At 39.0% G+C, this 22237-nt stretch overlaps 1 protein-coding gene across 17 annotated transcripts in view; it reads right to left on the reverse strand.

The window, feature by feature from the left end:
- LOC105492667 (nebulin) overlaps positions 1-10972 on the reverse strand; it is a 224230-nt gene extending 213258 nt beyond the window's left edge. For all 17 annotated transcript variants that reach the window (XM_071072745.1, XM_071072760.1, XM_071072759.1 and 14 more), the window contains exons 1-8: positions 10865-10972; positions 10178-10261; positions 9585-9649; positions 6118-6159; positions 4215-4430; positions 1662-1769; positions 1066-1170; positions 476-580 (exon numbers count right to left, since the gene is read on the reverse strand). In XM_071072745.1, coding sequence (XP_070928846.1) covers positions 476-580; positions 1066-1170; positions 1662-1769; positions 4215-4430; positions 6118-6159; positions 9585-9620 — 612 coding nt within the window. In that variant the 5' untranslated portion in view covers positions 9621-9649; positions 10178-10261; positions 10865-10972. The remainder of the gene's footprint in view (positions 1-475; positions 581-1065; positions 1171-1661; positions 1770-4214; positions 4431-6117; positions 6160-9584; positions 9650-10177; positions 10262-10864) is intronic.
- Positions 10973-22237: the final 11265 nt, after the last annotated feature.

Consider the following 22237-nt stretch of genomic DNA (forward strand, 5'->3'; position numbering starts at 1 on the left):
ATCATTGTTTATCAATAGCACTTACAAGTGCTAACACAATGTAAGGAGCCAGGAAGCACTTCACGTAGTTCGGGGCAATATAGGACACTTGCAAGTTGGGTCACAAAATAAACCTCTAATTAGAGTTAATAGCCAGGGACATCTAAAGTATAGCACAGGGTCTAAAGACAATTTTGAGATATTACTTTATGGCTCTCTCAGCTGGTTCTCCACAGCACCTTTATTTTCCACAGACACCCCCCTCTGCCCCCAGGTTGCTCAGGTTCCCAAGTGACCTTCTCCCCACTCTGCCTAGGAGTTTTTCTCTCAGTTCCTTTTTGCCAAGCCCTACCCCTACAGTCTCATATGTCTCAAGGCTACTCATAAAAAGATTGGGAAATTGTATTCCAGATGATCAAGAGTTCACCAAGTATTACATGAAGTATATGATGGGATGACACAGGAAGATAGAAGTGGGGATGGAGCAGGCCCTTACTTTGCTGAACATGGCGGTGTTCTTAACGGCCTGGACAAGTTCAGGGGCATCAGGAGGAAGCAGGTACTTATCCTTGGTGTCTTCCCAGTTCTGCTTGTATAAAACCTAGACAGAAGGAGCAGAGGACCTGTGGCTTGAGATCTCATCCAAAGGCATGAGGATTTAAACAACAAAGGGAGACTCCTGAAGGCGTCCTTGCTCAAAGGCTGCCATCGTGTTACTAGGAAAACATTGACCATGCCAACGTCCTATACTACTTTTCCTACAATAGTCAGCTTTTGATTGAAAATGCTAATCCCTTTCAATTAAAAATTTAGCTCCTCAGCTTCTTTGGTGACACTGGGACTCCATGCAGCAACAGCCTGGAGCCGAGTCACAGCTGCCTCTTTGGGCAGGGGGACTCTTCCATCCACCCATAGGTTCTACAGGCCACTCATCTGTGCAGCCTTCTTGATGAATACAGGTATTGAATTCACACTGCCCATGAGGCTGGTGAGCAGGATCAGGCCTGTTCAATTTTCTCCTCTAAGACAATGCAGAGGTGATGCACATGCTACCGAGTACCCCAGCCATCCATATCATTGGCTTACCTTACTGACTTGCTGCGACACTTTCTTTGCATGTTCAATATCCTTTGCTTTTTCGTCTACGTGACAGATAGTCTTAGCAACATCACCATCTATTCGATACTTAACCTGCTCAAATAATGCACAGTCAGAGTTCACGACAGTCATGAACATGTAAGTATATTAAGGAATTTCTTATAACCACAAAGCATTACCCCAGTGACTCTAGGTCTGCATCACAAAGCATAGTTTCTGCATTTTAGCTGGAAAACTGTGATCTTCAAAGGAGCACCTGCACTTACAGATTGTCTGCTTTCCTGGCTGGATCTCCAGCCTGCTGCTTCTTGGCCTTACTGCACTACAGTGTAGAGAACCACAGTGAGTTGGAGCTTCCATCTCATAGTCTCCTGTTAAGCTAAGTTGCTAAACCAAGCTTTTAGAAGTTTCTTTGGGTTCACATTTACAGCAACATGATCTATGGTTCATGCTTTTCTAGATTTGTGAACTAACTCATGGTAATTCAACTCCTCATTCTCACAGCACATATTTAGAGCCCACAATTCCTAGCAGTAGGTTTATTTTGAAATGTCCCTGTCCTTTATTTCAGCAATACAGCCCACCTCACTGAGTTGATCTTGTACTTTTTTGATTCTGCGAAGTTCTGGGGTATCTGTTGTACTGGCATATGGCCGTCCTTTTGTTTTCTCAAATTTCTCCTTGTATTTATTCTGAAAAGGATATCAGATATTAGCCTAACAAGACAGCAGCGAAAATTTCAAGCAACATACTTACCCCATCTGATTAAAAAAATCCTTCAAGTTATAACAATTATCAATTGTAATAGCTTTCTTTTTGTCCCCTACCCTGACTTTCAGCAAAAACTAAAATAGATTTGATAATTGCTTCTCCTAAACATAGTTGGATCTTGGAGACAATACAAATTTATTATAGACTATTGTCTTGGAAATACCCTAAAATGATTCTTTCAATCCTTTTTGTCTGAATGCATGTATAAAAAGCCTAAACCTCAATTATTTTAGAAAATAAATATAGAAGTTGAGTTAATTCTGAAAAGATTTGATTGCTAATACAATGCAAAAATATTCAATTCAGAAGTTGCAGCTAAACTTCAGTAGTTATGATAGCTGAGACACCAGCTGAATTAATGGCAGGTCTGAATTATATTCTATAAATTTAGGAATGTGATTTTATTATTTCTGCTGAATACACAATGAATTCTTGCTTTAATGATAATGTGCACAATTTACCATTATAAATGTTTTGGGAGTACTCTTGAGTGGAGTAGTCAACAATCTAAATTATACTATTGATTTGGTTACTAACCACTTAAAAACTATTACAGACCTTTGCTGACATTCCGTTCAGAACATCAGAAATTCTAGGTTCATAGGATCTGAATTAATAAGAATTTATGGCAATATATTGACAAAAAATTCTATCTTTGCTGAATACTGAAGCACTAAAGAAGGTAAGAAAATCTCGTTTCTAGAAACCTGTCTTAGATTATTCAAGGCTCTGAACTAGGAATTTACCAAATAGTGAGCTGCTATCATTTAACCAAAAGTGAATATGTATTGCTTAACCTCAATAGGATGCTTTTGACATAAACTTTAGTCTTATATGCTCCAATATTCTCTTAAGCTATATTTCATTTTTTTAAGCCTCCAGAGGACATTCAATCAAGCCACTCAGTGAGACCTCAGCCCATCATAGACAATCAACAAATTAAACCCATTGAAATGTGTCTGAATCTGCTGTCAGTCAGTGTAACTTACAGAACTGTACATGGGAATTTAAAGATCAGGGACGATTGAGAGCAGTGATTCTCAACCTGGGCGCACAGTAGAATCATCTGGGCAGCTTTTAAAAATCCTTTTGTACAGGGCTGGGCATAGTGGCTCATGCCTATAATTCTAAAGTTTTGTGGGGCCAAGGTGGGAGGATCACCTGTGGCTAGGAGTTTACGACCACCCTGGACAACATAGCAAGACCCTGCCTCTATGAAAAAACAAATTAGGAGATCCTACAAAAAAATTTTTTTTCTAATTAGCCAGACATGGTGGCATGCACCTGTAGTCCTAGCTACTAGGGAGGCTGAGGTAGGAGGAATTGCTTCAGCCCAGGGGTCTGGGGCTGAAGTGAGCTATGATCAAGCTACTGCTTGATCTAGACTGGGCTACAGAGAAAGAGTCTGTTTCTTAAAAAAAAAAAATCTTTGTGCACAGGCCCAACTCTGAACCAATTAAACTAGAATGGCCTGAGCATCGTTAGTTTTAAAACTCCCAGGGGGTTCCAGTGTGCAGCCATGGTTAATAACCACTGTTCTAAAGTAGAGCCAAACATTCAGAGCCTCAATTTCAAATGAGTTCTTAGTCTGATCTTGGATTTTTAACATAAATGTTCTTCTTCACTTTATACCTCTTTATATATACCTTTTTTTTTTTTTTTTTGGAGACGGAGTCTCGCTCTGTAGCCCAGGCTGGAGTGCAGTGGCCGGATCTCAGCTCACTGCAAGCTCCGCCTCCCGGGTTTACGCCATTCTCCTGCCTCAGCCTCCCGAGTAGCTGGGACTACAGGCGCCCGCCACCTCGCCCGGCTAGTTTTTTTGTATTTTTTTTAGTAGAGACGGGGTTTCACCGTGTTAGCCAGGATGGTCTCGATCTCCTGACCTCGTGATCCGCCCGTCTCGGCCTCCCAAAGTGCTGGGATTACAGGCTTGAGCCACCGTGCCCGGCCTATATATACCTTTTTATATGCTGTTAGCTAGTCTACTAAGAAGCTCTTCTGCTGACATTGTTTAAATATGTTACGTAGCTTCCATGAACTGGCCTAAATTAAATCTGTATTTATGATTTCATTATTCTAGATTGGCTAATTAATACTGATTAAATACCAATAAATGCTTTATGATTGGCCTTATGCTTATTTTGCAGGAATGATTTCAATAAGAATGCTTTCTTAGGCCGCAATGGTATAAATGAACGACATAAAAGGAAAATTCAACAGTCACAAGAGCCTATATTTTGCAAAATAAGTTTTTGTTTCATACAAGTTTGAGAAATAAAATCCAGCCAGCCTCCAAAACAGAGTGGGCTGAGAACAGTAATTTCTTAATAATCAAACGAGGTTAACAGAAGTTGTTTGAAACTTACTGGGCTAAAAAGATCCTGCATTTTCTGACTGTGTGCAATGTAGGGGGTCATGAACTTTGAAGGATCCACTTTCTTCCGGATGACCTTCCTCCTCTCCACCGGCTTTGCTGGTGCCGGCTGTGCCAGTGCTGGCTGTGCCAGAGCTGGTTTGGAAGTTTCCGATTGCTCATAGTCAGACGTCCTTGTCGTTGTAGTCTCATAAATTTCTGTTATTGTCTGAAAATTTGATATTCAACATTGTTGTGAAAGTAAAAACTGTGCTACTGTGATCTCAGTATGTATTATTTTAACTCCAAATCAGATTTACATGCCTGGTGTTACTTCTCCATATCTAAAGTAAGCCAAAGCAGGAAACGGCACACTATAGCCATACGAAGGCACATTATGTTACATAAATCTGAATGCTGATTGTCGGGATTGTGTGGAATAAAAAGTTTACTCCTTATTACTTTGCAATATTGCCTTAAGTTTGCATTTGCAGAAAGACAATCAAATACTTCAAAGTAGGGGGAAAAATCAGCAATAAGCTTTTTTTTTTTTTTAAACAGTTAAAAATCTTAAGTTGTCTGGGTAAGTAAAAGCAAACTTGAGGTTGGGGAACAAAAGGTTAAGATAAACAAAGCTCAAATTATCGACTTTGATATTAACTTGTAAGTGACTAAGGGAAAATTGGTTGTTTGTTCCACAGGGATTTAGGCATTCTCCACTGTAGATAGGAGACAAAGAATAATGAACTTTAAAAAAAAGATGAATCGCATCAATATTATAAGAGATTTTCATTCCCTTGGCTTAGTCAGTTAATTAATGTGAACTGGAGTGCCATTTACACTGATAAATGCTTAGGTGGACAAGAATAATGATGACAACACAATGGGCTAATTATCCTCACAACAGTCCTATCTATGCAGTAGGTGAGAAATTACTATTTCTTACAGCAGGCTATAGTGGAAGATACTAAGACCCCAAGTTTGGGTCTAGTCCAAGGTTAAAAATAATGCATGTAAGAAAAAAAGATAAGCAGCCAATCTTCAATCCATTTCACAGTATCCTTCCCTTCACAGCTAATATCATCTGTACCAAAGAATTCTAGCATCAATTATGAAAAGAGAACCTAGTAAGGAAATTGTACATTTATAAAAACCCCCTCTAGTGTTGCCACATCATTGCTAATAGGTTGTTTTCTGCCCATGATTACTAAGGCATGGTTGACTGTGAGAAACTAACCAAATTACAGCATCTACAGACGTTAGTTTTTATGCAGTCACAGGTTCTCTGAACAAGCTTCAGGATTAACCATCCATATCACTGTTCGTCATGCTCAAAGAGAAACAGCTGCATGCAGAAACTAAAGCGTGAGAAAGGTATTTCACCTTGGAAAAAAAAAAAAAGAGCTTGAACTTGAAATAGTTATGGTAATAGCTTATTTAGAATTCCTAATGTGCTAAAATCTGAGTAGCATTTCAATGCATCATCAGGGACGAAGCCTTGGAGGCACCATCCCTGGTGGCAGAGATGGTGACCTACAAGTTACAACTCTACACAATAAAACTGCTTGTCCCTATGCCAATCACAAAGCCAAGGCCATCCCTCCTGCCGCTGTTGGAGAATGGGGATAGCCACTGACATTATAATTAGCATCACCTACACAAAAATATCCCACAGGAGCAACAGGGAGAACCACCCCCTGCCATCTCGGGCTTGTTGAATAGGAAAAAAAGGTGAAATAATCCATCAAACAGGTAATGTTTGTGCTTTCACACCAGCTTCTGGGCACAGGTAGGTGAGTGATCCTCTGTCAGATAATCCCTTTTGCTGTCTTTGTGGCCCTGGGAGTATGAGAAAGGAGAAAGCTCTTCCTGCTTTAATGAGAATGCAGTTTACGCAGCTGTGGGCTGGGCCTTACCTCTCCCGGCACCTCTTCATAAACCACTTCTTCCGTGTAGTACTGTAAATAGAGCACAAAGGCATTGGCAAGAGAACCAAAGCAGAAACCACCTCTCGTGCACCTCAGCTGAACCACTTAGATGACTGCACTCGCTCGGTCGATTTGGAATGTCTGTGGGAAAGGGGTAGGTGAAGGAGCCTGTTCATAGTTTGGAACCCATCTTCACTTTGTAATACTTCAGGAAAGCTAAAGTGAATGCCATCCAAATGGACAAAGAGATGCAGAGGGCTGAGAAAAGTGTATGAGGCTGTTTTTTAATCAAGAGAAGCTATTTTACTTTACTGGGACATGGAAATTTGTTTTTATGGTCGCCAAGATAGAATTTGCTGAGAAGAGAATACAATAAGAAGATTCTGAGTGTGTGGGTTGGGCAGAGAGGAACTGTGATAAAACTCACTGTTTGCAAACTAACAGTAAACTAAAACAGAAACTCAAGTGTGAATGCATTTTTAAATGGATTGCATCATGGAAATAATAAGATCCCAAAGTATATCCACATCTCAATTATTCCTATACCCTCCTGATTGGTAAGTAATAAGTTTCTTCTGGAGTGATGCGTGAGTCCCTTTCAATAGTGTGATTGTCCTAAACAGAGCGGTGCTAATATGAAAATTGGTAAATGCTAGGGAATGAAGGGGAAAATGAGAAGATTCCTCATCACGAAGTGTGAGAAAGGTAGGCTGCAATTTGCCATAGTGGCTCTGAGGTCATCATGGCCTGCATGACGGATCTGCAGCCTGGATCTAAAACTGAGTCTACTTTTGTTCTACTTCTGACATCACCAGCAATAAATAGATGCAGAAAGGAACTGGTTGACATTTGGTTTCAGATGTGTAAGGAGAGAGGAATCCTGTCCTTAGCTTCACCCTGCTCTGTAGGGTGAACAGAAGGAGAGGCTTGTTTAGGCCAAGCACGTGAGGAAAGGGATAAAGATGAAACACTTGGCTCATTTCTTAGTTTTAAAAAAAAAATGGATATATAACACTTTATGCTTCATTTTTCTTATCTTTGACACCAAAACATACAGCACTCAAGGGAAGGGAAAACATTAAGATGCAAAATTTCCCTCAATGGCCTGCATTCTTGGTTCAGTGAAGTGTCATCAGATTACTTAAACATTGTCAATAGGCCGCCTAAAACTTGCCTAATGTTCCTCATTCTTGTGCTTTCTTTACTCTTGAGCTATTGTTTTAATTTAAAATCTAATTCTGCCTGTATATCGTTACACATAGCAACAAAAATCACAAGCACTGACAGGACAGAGATTTGCTTTTTTACAGTTGTGACTTTCAGCACATGAGAAATATCATTTGGACACTCTAGAAAATATTGTTTGATGCTGATGCCACATAGAGTCACTCCTCCGGTCACACAAAACATCAGTGGCTTCAGAAGAAATACTAAAATAAAATGGAAGATTCACAACTATTTTGGATTTTCTCAGCATCCAAGTTTAAAAGCAGCTCCTTGGAAACCATTCATTTTTACCTTCGTTGGGCTCTCACCATTGGTAAATCCATCTTAGAAATACGCTTATAAAAGAGGCAACATTATTTAAATGGTTGGCGTTAACTTGTATGCCAAATCTCGCTCTTTTTTTAGAGCTGTGCCACTAATTAGATAGTACATCCTTGCTTCTTTTCTTTCTTTCCAAGTTTAAGTTGGAGTAGAGAGAACAGTAAAACTTTATTTCAATGTCCAAGATCCCAAGGAGATATATTTTTAAAGCCAGTTCTTCTCTGTTTTCTGCATATTTTTAAAGCTAGTTCCTCTCTGTTTTCTAAAATCTTCCCTGGCCATTTTTTCGAATTCTCCACCCTCCTATGCTCATAATCTTTTTTGAGGTCAAAGAGATCTCAGTTCAATACTTTCTGGCAGGCAGTCTACTCATTTATCACCTGCTGGTTAGACCCAGAAGCTGTAATGGGAACAAAATGGTAGGGATGAGATGTCTAAAAATAGCCCCCTCCTTTTTTATGACATCTAGTTGAATCAATCAAGTCTAGCACTAAGGACAATTTCCAGTAGCAAAGGTACACAATTATTTTAAGAAAGATAAGGAATATTTAAGTTGGAGAGTAAAAACTGTTACTGGCATTGTTATCAGAGGGAAGACAATTTAATTAATAATTATATTAGTGTTTGATAATGATATTTCTGACCCTTAGGTACATAAGTAAAATGCACACTAGTGATGATATCAGCATGAAAGATGTGGTCATCAGCATTTAAGCCAGAGAGGTTGAATGTTACATTGTATGAGATTCATTCTATTTTTTTCCCTCATATCCTTCAGTAATAAAAGTAATTTTATTTGTAGAACAAATAAAATTTTCTTCATCTAAATATAGACTGGTCACTAAAATAATTTTCCAAAGACTAATTTTGGTACTGCCACCTAAAATTTGGTTCTGGGTAGCTCTTACAGTTAATTTCAGTCTTATTAAAAAGCACAGATTTTCAAAACTGCCTCCAAGTGCCTTAGGCATTTGGAGATTTTCATGTGTTTAGATCATCATCATTAATTGGTAATTACTAAGCACATTCAGATTCATGGCACTGTATTTATGTGCATTATAGTTCTAAGCCTTTAGATTTTATTTCTAGAATGTGAAGCTAAAGGCAAGAGCCGGTGAGGAAAAACTGTAAGATGACAAAAAGAAAAGGATATAAAATAAATATAAAATAAATGATTAATAGCTTTGTAAAATGTGTTAGATGTCCACAATAATTGGAAGGAAAATTTTTAAGATACCCACTACAGTCTTTGTTCTTATTCAAAATTCAAAAGCAAAAGCTAGTCTTGTTCACTTAGGTAAGTATAATGAAGTTGGTGGGAAGGTGTGGCTCCAACTATCACTGTGAACTTCATACCTTTATTTATATTTGCGTGTATGTGTGTGTCTGTGCACATGTGTATGTATTATGTATAAGTCTCACATATGCATATAATTTCATACGTATGATTATTCTGAATATCTAAGCCATGTTTCCCTATAGATGATTAGCTAGTTGAAGCAAAGAATAAGGAGTAGATCTTTTCCTCTATTGCTATGCAGACACTAAAAGACAAGAGTTCCGTTTTCAGAACTTTCTCTTCATCTCTGTCCCTTTGAACATTGGGGTTGGGAACTGGGGAAGAAAGTAGTTTTAGAAGACGAATTCAAACCTGCCTTTACTCCAACTTGGTTTTTGAGAGCTTAAAGAAAAGCAAAAGTGGGAAACAGTGATATTTCCTTTCAATTCTAAATCCCACGTAATTATAGTGAAACTGAACATAAAATATTCCTTTCTTATGCTTTAAATGAGGACTCTTTGTGAAGTTATAATAGACAATGTATTTTTCGAATGATTAATTCACCTGCATGGCTTTGACTGTCACTACATAAAATAGTTTGCTGTCAGTGTTTTTTTTTAAATCTTACCTCCACCACCTCCTCATATTCTTCGTCATCTGCCATTTTTCCAGAGTAGTAGTGGCACCTACAAACTTTTCATATTCCACACAAATGAAAACACGTTAGAGTCTATTCCCAGCACATAAATTATCTTATGACATCATAAAAATAGAATTTGAAGCTAAACTATTGTACAAATTCATATATTGTTGCAGGGTAAAGGAGAGAAGACATTTAAAATACATGTATAAACAGCAGAAGCTTCAAATTTCTTTCTCTTTATTCCTTCAGCGTTGGGAATTGCTACTTCTACATAATCAGTTTAGTTAAAATTGTAAAAGGAAATTGAGGTAAGGAAGTGAGAGAGTTTGGACTCAGGGAACAGAGAATTTAAACTTCCAAACACTTAGAGAAAAGACATTTTCCAGCAAAAAATTTAGTGAAAGAAGGCCAGCTTGGGTTTCAGAAGAAGCTGAAATTTTTCCCCAGCACCAAAATTCTAAGAGGGCTGACTTAGTTTTCTATACTGCCCTGATCCACTGTTTGCTGTATATCTTAGGCTTCAAATTGGAACCCATAAGAGTACATCTGTCAACAAATTTTAAAAGAAAAAAAGAAACCTCAAGGCAATGGAGTTATTTTCTTCCCGAACACCATCGGCTTATACAGACTTTTTCTTTAGTTTCTGTAGCTCTCGTTTAAACCTGAAAAATAACAAAGTTGTAAAGCATTGACTGAAGTACATATAGGATTGTCAGTCCTTAGCCTAAGCTTCTAATGCAGAAAATAGTGAAAGGATCTCTCAAGGCCTCTACAGTTTGATGCCAGAGAGTCAGACTCTTGATATGAAGTGGATGATGAGTCGGAACAGCTGTCCCTTCATCCAAAGATGTTTGCCATGTAAACCAATACCCTGCAGTGGCTGGTTTTGTTAAGCTAGCGAAACTGCCACTCCTTGGGCAAATGAAGCCCAGTAGAACAGGATAAATATAGGAACGTAGAGCAATGTATCTTCTTTTTCATACTAATATATTTAGGAAAAAATATCGAAGGCAAAAAAAACGTTAGACAAGAGAGCCGATTCAGTCGAGCAATAAATTGGTTAGCAAAGGACTTGACTCTAATCGCACGCTGTACATAGCAGATATTAGTAGGGCCTTAGTAGGGCAATGGGGTTAGACTCTCCTAGCCACATTTCTACCACTAATTTCCTCAGTTATGGCCCAAGCCTTTGAAAAACACTTCAAGGGAAGTTGTGGAACATCTCCTGAAAGAGTATTACAGAAAAAGTCATAAACTGGCCTTACCTTCAATCTACCAAATAAATTTCCTCAGCAGCAAATCCTCTCCCAACTCTCCCCTCCTGAGAACCCCAGGCAAAAGCCAGCGTGATGCCTGGGCTCCGAATTATCATGTGGCAAGAGCGACCAATCAGATCCTGAGTTGCTCAAATTTCAGAAGCTAAATTTACCAAGTGATCTTCTGAAAACCACCTGTTCATCAATTCCACTAAAGGATAAAGGGTAACAAATTGCTTGCTTAGAACTATTCAAATGGAATCAAATTTTACCTAACTTCCAGCCTATGCAGTTCAATTTTAGGTTGAATTTCCCATTTACTGAGACCCCATTCAACGTCATAATCATGCAAAAGAATTTAGTAGAAAATAAGCATGACTTTGAGAGGCTTTGACCCTTCCGTGACTGTTTTCTTCATGTCATTTGTCCAGTCATGGTGGTGAATGTACTCACCCTGGTAAGGTTCACCAGGTGAGCTACAGGTAAGTTACTGGTGTTAGTGTGAAAGAAACTAAGGAATAAGACCCAGTAAACATCAAGTTGGCAAAAGCAATTTTTAAAAATGTGATGAGTGAAGTTAAAGGTGAAAATATTTGACGATGGCACTAGATAAGATATCCATAGGGTGTAATTAGAAAGATTAGACCCCATCATTTTTCTGTTACTAAACCAGGAGGGTATACCTAAATCCTGTTTAGCACCTTCTCCTTCCTTAGATAAGGCAAGCTGCTAGGAATACAGAACCTCTGTCGTATGTAACCTAGTTAGTGATTTTTCTATTAACTCAGATGACTCTTGGCTCCCAGAAGCAACATGTGAATGCGGACACGGACAGGCTCAATTTCTGAACAGCAAGAGCAGATAAAATGGAAATCAGTAACTTATCAGGAGAAAATAACGCCCTATTTGGCAAATCCGAATGTAAGACATTTCCTTCATAAAAATTATCTAACAGTTTTCTTAAAACTTGCCTCATGTCTCTCTTGCACTTTCTTTGCTCCTGAAGGATTTTTTCTAATTTAAAATCTTATTCTGTCTGTCTGTCTGTCTGTCCTTACACATAGCAACAGAAATCGCAGGCTCTTACATGGCAGAGAACTGCTTTTTCTCTGGGTTGCTCCTGTGTTGAGACAAAACCCTGTGAGTCACCTATATCTTGATATGCATTTGAGACTAAACATATTGTAATCTTTTTTCTTTTTTAAGTTAAACATCAGAAAGTAATCTCACTGGGTGTGGTGGCTCACGCCTGTAATCACAACACTTTAGGAGGCCGAGGCGGGCAGATTGTCTGAGGACTTTGAGAAAGTAATCTCGTATTTCAAATATATGTACCTCTTCCCCCTCCCTGATTCACATGGTAGTAAATAAAATCTAACTTAATTTTATCTTCTTAACTGATTATACCTGTTCATCTTGTATGTTCTCACAGGTCTTATGACCAAAGGATATTTATGTAATATGAGATCACTCACTTGGTAGCTGCAAACTAGAATTGTAACTTACTAGTCATTACATGCTTTAAAATGTGTTGTTGAATTAAAAAATAATACAGGCTCATATTTTAAAAACATAGAGTACAAAATCATATAAAGTAAAAAGTGAGCATTGACCTTCTTAAAGTAGTCATTTTTAAGTTTCAGATATTTTCAATATAGATATTGACATAAATCCATATACTTAATATGCAATAGACATCTTTTATGAAACATCACATAAACATATCCTACTCTAATTTCCACAAATAATTCTATTGATTGGATAGAGTATAATCGTTTAATCATTACTTTATTAATGGACAGCTAGGTTGTTTTGAGGTTTTTGCTATTACAAAATAAAGCAAAACAATGCAAAACAAAACACACAGTAAGCATCCCTATGCATTACCTTTGTATACTTACATGAAATGTATCTGTAAGGTAAATTTCTAGAAGTAGAATTACTGAGGCAGAATATATATGCACATTTTGAAAATTGATAGACATTGTCAAGTTGCCAGTCAAAATCCTTACACTATTTTATGTTTCACTAACAGAGAATGAGGGTTCCTATGTATATACATCTTGATATCCTTAGGGATTATTAGTCTCGAAAAATCTTTACTATGTGGGCTGAATGTGTCCCCCTAAAATTTATATGTTGAAATCCTACCCTCCAATGTGTGGAAAGTGATAGGGTCATAAGGGTGGAGCCCTCACGAATGGGATTAGTACACTTATGAAAGAGACCCCAGAGAGCTGCTTGGTGCTCTCTCTGCCATGTGAAGTTACAGAGGCAAGATGGCCAGCCACAACCTGAAAGAACGTCCTCACTAGAACCCAACCATGTGAGTACCCTGATCTTAGACATCCAGCCTCCAGAACTATGAGAAGTCTATTTCTGTTTATAAGCCACCCAGCTTATATGATTTCTGTTATAGCAGACCAAATGAACTAAGACACTCTTTATACATTACTTGTGAAACCACTATGTGAGTAAATAGAAGTGCAGTAAATAGATGAGCAGAACCTCAAACTGCGTACATAGTGAAGTGTGCATCTAAAAAGTTGGGGGCATTTTTTCATGTGTCTGTTGGCTGTATGAATGTCTTCTTTTGAGAAATGTCTGTTCATATCCTTTGCCCACTTTTTGATGGGGTTGTTTGTTTTTTTCTTGTAAATTTGTTTGAGTTCTTTGTAGGTTCTGGATATTAGCCCTTTGTCAGATGAGTAGATTGCAAAAATTTTCTCCCATTCTGTAGGTTGCCTGTTCACTCTGATGGTAGTTTCTTTTGCTGTGCAGAAGCTCTTTAATTTAATGAGATCCCATTTGTCAATTTTGGCTTTTGTTGCCGTTGCTTTCGGTGTTTTAGACATGAAGTCTTTGCCCATGCCTATGTCCTGAATGGTACTACCTAGGTTTTCCTCTAGGATTTTTATGGTATTAGGTCTAACATTTAAGTCTCTAATCCATCTGAATCAATTTTCGTATAAGGAGTAAGGAAAGGATCCAGTTTCAGCTTTCTACTTATGGCTAGCCAATTTTCCCAGCACCATTTATTAAATAGGGAATCCTTTCCCCATTTCTTGTTTCTCTCAGGTTTGTCAAAGATCAGATGGCTGTAGATGTGTGGTATTATTTCTGAGGACTCATATCTCTGTTTTGGTACCAGTACCATGCTGTTTTGGTTACTGTAGCCTTGTAGTATAGTTTGAAGTCAGGTAGCGTGATGCCTCCAGCTTTGTTCTTTTGACTTAGGATTTTCTTGGAGATGCGGGCTCTTTTTTGGTTCCATATGAACTTTAAAGCAGTTTTTTCCAGTTCTATGAAGAAACTCATATGCAAATCAAAACCACAATGAGATACCATCTCACACCAGTCAGAATGGCGATCATTAAAAAGTCAGGAAACAACAGGTGCTGGAGAGGATGTGGAGAAATAGGAACACTTTTACACTGTTGGTGGGATTGTAAACTAGTTCAACCATTATGGAAAACAGTATGGCGATTCCTCAAGGATCTAGAACTAGATGTACCATATGACCCAGCCATCCCATTACTGGGTATATACCCAAAGGATTATAAATTATGCTGCTATAAAGACACATGCACACGTATGTTTATTGCAGCACTATTCACAATAGCAAAGACTTGGAATCAACCCAAATGTCCATCAGTGACAGATTGGATTAAGAAAATGTGGCACATATACACCATGGAATACTATGCAGCCATCAAAAAGGATAAGTTTGCGTCCTTTGTAGGGACATGGATGCAGCTGGAAACCATCATTCTTAGCAAACTATCACAAGAACAGAAAACCAAACACCGCATGTTCTCACTCATAGGTGGGAACTGAACAATGAGATCACTTGGACTCAGGAAGGGGAACATCACACACAGGGGCCTATCATGGGGAGGGGGGAGGGGGGAGGGATTGCATTGGGAGTTATACCTGATGTAAATGATGAGTTGATGGGTGCAGCACACCAACATGGCACAAGTATACATATGTAACAAACCTGCACGTTATGCACATGTACACTACAACTTAAAGTATAATAATAATAAATAAATTTTTAAAAAAATAAAAAATAGGCCGGGCGCGGTGGCTCAAGCCTGTAATCCCAGCACTTTGGGAGGCCGAGGCGGGCGGATCACAAGGTCAGGAGATCGAGACCACAGTGAAACCCCGTCTCTACTAAAAATACAAAAAAAATTAGCCGGGCGCGGTGGCGGGCGCCTGTAGTCCCAGCTACTCAGGAGGCTGAGGCAGGAGAATGGCGGGAACCCGGGAGGCGGAGCTTGCAGTGAGCCGAGATCGCGCCACTGCACTCCAGCCTGGGCAACAGCGTGAGACTCCGTCTCAAAAAAAATAAAATAAAATAAAATAAAATAATAAAAAATAAAAAATAAAAATAAAAATAAAAAATAAAAAGTTGGGGGGAGTGTGGAGAAAAAGTGAGTTCACATGAAATTACCCTGGCTTAGATATCTTGGGATAAATTCCTCCTAAAAGAAAGCCCCCAAACCCCTGCTAAATTGGCCCGATGCAGGTTGCCCTAATAATTTGCAAAGCATGTCAGAAGTAAGAGACTCACAGGAAAGCTGTTTATATTCCTACCATGGTTACACAGGGGTGAGTGTATCAGCAAGCAGCTTACACTTCTCTCCTAGTCACACTAGAGAAAAACACTGCCACCTCCTTACTAAATTCTGCAGATTCTAATCTGGAATGATGCCTTCTAGAGATGAAAGAACAGCTTTATTTTCCTGCCTATTTATGACCTCTTCTATGGAACGAGAGTACACTGACACCCTGATTTATTGGTAGGTTCTTATTATATGCCTTGCACATAGTAAGTGTTCAGTAAATGTTAGCTATTATTATTTTTACTATCATTATCATTTTTTACATTATATTGGAGGCTTCACTCTTCTGTATTTAATTGAAATACCAAATATCTTGAAGCTTCTGAAATCAGACAATAGTTAGTCTAAGAATTTATGAGTACACAGGCATTTGACTAGAAGCTTGTACAACTGGCTACAAACCAAAGCAGGGCACTTAGGTGCCAATATCGGAACTTCAGATAATGCTTCTGTAAATATGAAAATATAGAAGTGTCATGCCTGGGGACCAAAAAAGACATGATAAGGGAGATGGGATTGTAACAGTTTTTGTTGTCATTTCTTTGATTTCATTATTTTAATTAACTTCTATATGGACATAGCTTAAGAATCAAGCTTAAGTTTTGTAAGACTCGCTACTAAATCAGCACTTCCTGTTTCCTCTATTCCTTTTTCCCCTCCCTGGAGACATCACTTTGACTTATTTAGCTGAATCTTTCGTTATATTCCTTTACACATTTAACAAACTGTCAACATTGCTCCTTCCTGATTTTTCATTCATAGGCATCATTGATTAAGTTCCCATCCAGGAAGATGAGGCTTTAATTCTCTTTCATGTAAACCACAAGCCTCACCTCCTACACCTCAATAAAGTTCTACACATGTAATTCAGAACTCAATGTTTACATTTTTATGGTTGGCAAAAGGCCATTCACAGCTGAACCCTATATATTATGATTATTTTTCTTTTCCTCTACAAGGGCTTATTTTTCTGGAAGTTGATATTTTTCTCCATTTATTTTCTTCCTTGGCTTAATTTTTTTCTAGACAAGTGGTGTCTGAGAGAGCTTTCTGCAATAGTTGAAATGTTCTATACTAGCGCTGTCCAGTACAGTAGCCACTAGCCCCATGTGGCTATTGAACATTCAAAATGTGGTTAGTGTGACTGCAGAATTGAATTTTTAGACTTTTTATTTGACTTAAACTCAAACAGCCACATGTAGCAGGTGGCGATGGTATTGGGCAGAACAATTCTAGGCACTTTTAGCACTAACACCTCAAACTTTCTGGCTAAGTCTGCTCTTGGTGTTTTCAAAGACATTAAGTTGTGTTCTGCAATTCTACCCATTTCCTCTTCTTAGATCTCTCAGGGAGTCTTTTCTTCCATCTGGATCAGTTCCCTGTGCAGCTGGAGCTCAGCTCTTTTCTTGAGCCCCCTCCACTGTCTTTCGTTCTGGGAATTATCCTCTTCTCTCTTCTGAATTAGACCTTGGGTTTCCTGGATCCCATGTCTTTCTCTTGCTTACCTTTCTTGTTTTGATGGAAAACATCCTCCAGTAGTTTCCTGAGAAAGGTACATACAAGGTATGAACCCAAAAGTATTTGAGACAGGTCTCAATCAATTTAGAAAGTTTATTTTGCAAAGGTTAAGGATGTGCCTGTGATACAACCTCAGGAGGTCCTGACGACATGTGCCCAACACTTTTAAAAACTTTCCACCAAAGTATAGTATATGCATAGACCTAGACTTTCAGAACTAGAACCGGATGCTCATCCAAAGAGTTCCTGGTGACTTTTGAGCTGAGTGCGTGGGACTGGATACTGGAGTGTGGGACTTGGGATTTGTTGCTGAGCTTTGGGGCTGGATGTGGCCTGCAGTACCTGGCTCCATTCTTCCAGTTCCCTTCATGACTATGGATGTGAATTAGATGAATAAAGCCTTGTGGCAAAAAGACAGTAATGTGGCCCCATGATAATCCCTGACTCCTGGTGATCATACTTTGGTGAAATCCTCTCCTCTTGAGTGTGATGGGGCCTGTGCCCTGCTGCTAACCAGTAGGATTTGGCAAACTGGTTGAGATGGCACCCCTGTAGTTACATGCAACATATAAGACTCCATCTTGCTAGCCAACTTGCTCAAGAGACCCTTCTTGCTGGCTTGATGAAGCCAAGTGGCCTTGGTAGGGAAGCCCACCTGGCAAGGAACTGCTGTTGCCCTCTAGGAGCTGAGGACAGCCTCAGGAAGAAGACAGTAAAAAGCTGGGCTTCCAGTCACACAGCTGCAAGGAAATGGTCCTGCCAAGAGTCAGAGTAATCTGGGAAGGAGATTTTTTCCCCAGTCCAGCCTGCAGATGAGAACACAGCCTCACCAACAACTTCTTAGCAGGCTTGTGAGATCCTAAAGAGGACCCAGGCAAGCCAAACTGAAACTCCTAATACTCAGAAACTGTGAAACAATGAATATGTCTTGTTTAAACCACTAGGTTTGTGGCAACTGGTTATGCAGCAATAGATAACTAATATATCCTTTAATCAGTAGAAAAGAGATCAAGAATATTCACAAGAATTTGGATTTTTTCTTTTTAATAAACTTTATGTTTTAGAACAGTTTTAGATTTACAGAAACAATTGAGGAGACAGTACAGAAAGTTCCCACATACTTTCCACTCAGTTTCCCCATCATTGACACTTTACATTAATATGATACATGTGTTATGATTAATGAGCCAATATTGACACATCATTATTTTAAAAAGGGCATAGTTTATTTAGAGATCCTTAGTTTTTATTTAATGCCCCTTCTCTGTTCCAAGATTCCATCTCAGATACCACTTTACATTGTTGTCATGTCTCTTTAAACGTGGCAATTTCTCACACTTTATTTTTGATGACCTTGTCAGTTTTGAGGAGTACAGGCCAAGTATTTTATAGGTTGCCTAGTATTGGAATTCGTCTGATGTCTTTCCTCATAGAAAAGACTCGGGTTATGAGTCATTGGAAGGAAGACCACAGAGGTAAAGTGCCATTTTCTTCCCATCATATCAAGAGTACCTGCTATCCCCATGACTTACTACTGTTGATGTTGGCCTTGTTCATCAACTGGCTGTGGTGTTTGGGAGGTTTCTGCTCTGTAAAATTACTCTCCCCGCCACCCCTCTTCATATCACACTCTTTGGAAGGAAGTCACTATGCATAGCCAAAACCTAAGGATTGGAGAGTTGTGCACCCCTCCTTGAGGGTGGAGTAACTACATACATTATTTGAAATTCTTCAGCGTGGGAAATTTTTCTCTTTTTCCCAATTTATTTATTTAATCATTTATTTATATCAGTAGGGACTAATGGATATTTATTTTATACTTTGTGTTACAATCTAATACTTCTTTATTTTATTACTCAAATGGTTCTAGCTTTAACCATTGGCAGCTCTTTTAGTTGGCTCCTGCATTCCTTTGACACACCCCCCATCGGTGTTTTTTTTTTTTTTTTTTTTTTTTGTGTGTGTGTGTGTGTGTGTGTGTGAGAGAGAGAGAGAGAGAGAGAGAGAGAGAGAAAGCATTTTCTTACTTTCTGGAACTGCAAAATGCTCCAGGACTCCAAATGTAAGTATGCATTCAATCTATAAATTTAAAAGTAATACATGTTCATTGTAAAAATTTCAAGCGATAAAGGTTCATGTAGATTATAATATGAAATAAAGGTTTATATACATTATAATATAAAAATTCTAATTCATTCTTTTAACTATTATTTATTATGTACAATATATAAGGCTCTGTTCTAGATGCTTCCTTCATGCAGCAGATATCATTAGTTGCTTAAGCAATATACAGCCCTCCCTCAGTGGGTACTGGGCAGAACAATTCCAATATCCATGGAAGGTTGGTTCCAAACACCCAGCAGATATCAAAATTCATAGATGCTTAAGTCCCTGATATAAAATGACATAGCATTTGCATATAACCTGTGCACATCCTTCTGTATACTTTAAATAATCTCTAGAATACTTGCAATACCTAATACAATGTAAATGCTATTTAAATAGTTGTTATACTGTATTGTTTGGAGAATAATGGCCCCCCAAAAGTCTCTATGCATTCAGAATGTTTTTTTCCCAAAATTTTCTATCTGTGATTGGTTGAGTTCACAGATACAGAACCCACAGATACAAAGGGCCAACTCTATGTGCATCCCTTCTTGTCTATTAACAGAACCACAGTTTAGGGTGACACAGAAATATGCCCATTTTAAAAATACACTCTTCAGCTTCCCTAACAGGGGTAACCTATGACACTATTTTGCCAGTAAGATTTAAGTACAATCCTTGGTGCTGAGGCCTATGGGAAAGCTCTTTTTTGACTGACAAGCAGGGTCAGACTCACCTGGCATGCACTAGTTTTCTTTTGCCATTCTTCCCTTTTCTATGCCTGGAACACAGATGTAATGCCTGGGCCAGGGCAGCCATCTTGAGACTATAAGAATATGGATCATGTACTAAGAAATGGTAAAGCTAGAGTCTTAGCCTTTACTGATTTTCTTAAGTTTTGTATTTTAAATTATTTTTAATTTAATAATGTTAATGTATTATAATTATACAAGTAATTATAGTGATATTACTTTTCCCTATATATCAAACATTTTTTTCTACTGTTACTTTGCCAATAATAAAGTTGGTTATTTTTTCATATGTTTATTGACCATTTATATCTTTTATTCTGTCTACTATCTGCCCATATCTCCACCCCACATTCATTTCTAGGCATTTGTAATGTACTACAGAAATGATTATTTGCCTCTTGTGTATGTTGTTAATATTTTCTCCAAGTTATTTGTGGTGTCTTTTACCATGGAGATAAGTTGGAATTTATCTTCAGTCAAATCTGTCAATCTCTTCTTTCCAGTTTCAACACCATTTATTGACTAAATTGAATTTGAAATACTGCTTTTAACACATATTAAATTAACATGTATTTCTGTTTCAAGAGTCTCACGTCTTTTCTTGTTTTCTTTGTTTTTCTTTTTTTCTCTGTCCAGCTTTGTTCCATTGCTGGCAATCAGCTGCGTTCCTTTGGAGGGGGAGATGCGCTCTGATTTTTTGAATTTCCAGCTTTTCCACATTGCTTTTTCCCCATCTTTGTGGTTTTGTCTGCCTTTGGTCTTTGATGATGGTGACATACTGATGGGGTTTTGGTGTGGGTGTTCTTTCTGTTGGTTAGTTTTCCTTCTAACAGTCAGGACCCTCAGCTGCAGGTCTGTTGGAGTTTGCTTGAGGTCCACTCCAGACCCTGTTTGCCTGGGTATCAGCAGCGGAGGCTGCCAAAGATAGAATATTGCTGAACAGCAAGTATTGCTGTCTGATTCTTGCTCTGGAAGCGTCGTCTCAGAGGTGTACCCAGATGTGTAAGGTGTGAGGTGTCGGTCTGTACCTAGTGGGGGATGTCTCCCAGTTAGGCTACTCAGGGGTCAGGGACCCACTTGAGCAGGCACTCTGTCCGCTCTCAGATCTCAACCTCCATGCTGGGAGGACCACTGCTCTCTTCAAAGCTGTCAGACAGGGACATTTACATCTGCAGAGGTTTCTGCTGCTTTTTGTTTAGCTATGCCCTGTCCCCAGAGATGGAGTCTACAGAGGCAGGCAGGCCTCCTTGAGCTGTGGTGGCTTCACCCAATTCGAGCTTCCCAGAAGCTTTGTTTACCTACTTAAGCCTCAGCAATGGCAGGTGCCCCTCCCCTAGCCTCGCTGCTGCCTTGCAGTTAGATCTCAGACTGCTGTGCTAGCAATGAGGGAGGCTCTGTGGGCGTGGGACCCTCCGGGCCAGGTGTGGGATATAATCTCCTGCTGTGCCATTTGCTAAGACACTTGGTAAAGTGCAGTATTAGGGTGGGAGTTACCCGATTTTCTGAGTGTTGTGTGTCTCAGTTTCCCTTGGCTAGGAAAAGGAATTCCCTTCCCCCTTGCACTTCCCAGGTGAAGTGATACCTTGCCTTGCTTCAGCTCTCACTCGTCAGGCTGCATCTGCTGACCAGCACCGACTGTCCAACATGCCCCACTGAGATGAACCCGGTACCTCAGTTGAAAATGCAGAAATCTCCTGTCTTCTGTGTTGCTCACGCTGGGAGCTGGAGGCTGGAGCTGTTCCTATTCGGCCATCTTGGGTGCCCCTCCCCTAATTCATTTTATGAGGCTAACATCATCCTGACACCAAAGCCTAGCAGAGACACAACGAAAAAAGAGAATTTTAGAGCAATATCCCTGATGAACATCGATGCAAAAATCCTCAATAAAATACTGGCAAATTAAATCCAGCAGCACATCAAAAAGCTTATCCACTACGATCAAGTTGGCTTCATCCCTGGGATGCAAGGCTGGTTCAACATACACAAATCAATAAACATAATCCATCATATAAACAGAACCAAAGACAAAAACCACATGATTATCTTAATAGATGCAGAAAAGGCCTTCAACAAAATTCAACAATGCTTCATGCTAAAAACTCTCAATAAATTGGATATTGATGGGATGAACCTCAAAATAATAAGAGCTATTTATAACAAATCCACAGCCAATATCATACTGAATGGACAAAAACTGGAAGCATTCCCTTTGAAAACTGGCACAAGACAGGGATGCCCACTCTCACCACTCCTATTCAACACAGTGTTGGAAGTTCTGGCCAGGGCAATCAGGCAAGAGAAAGAAAGAAAAGGTATTCAATTAGGAAAAGAGGAAGTCAAATTGTCCCTGTTTGCAGATGACATGATTCTATATT

This window comes from Macaca nemestrina, chromosome 11 (genome assembly GCF_043159975.1).
Source record: "Macaca nemestrina isolate mMacNem1 chromosome 11, mMacNem.hap1, whole genome shotgun sequence".
NCBI lineage: Eukaryota > Metazoa > Chordata > Mammalia > Primates > Cercopithecidae > Macaca > Macaca nemestrina.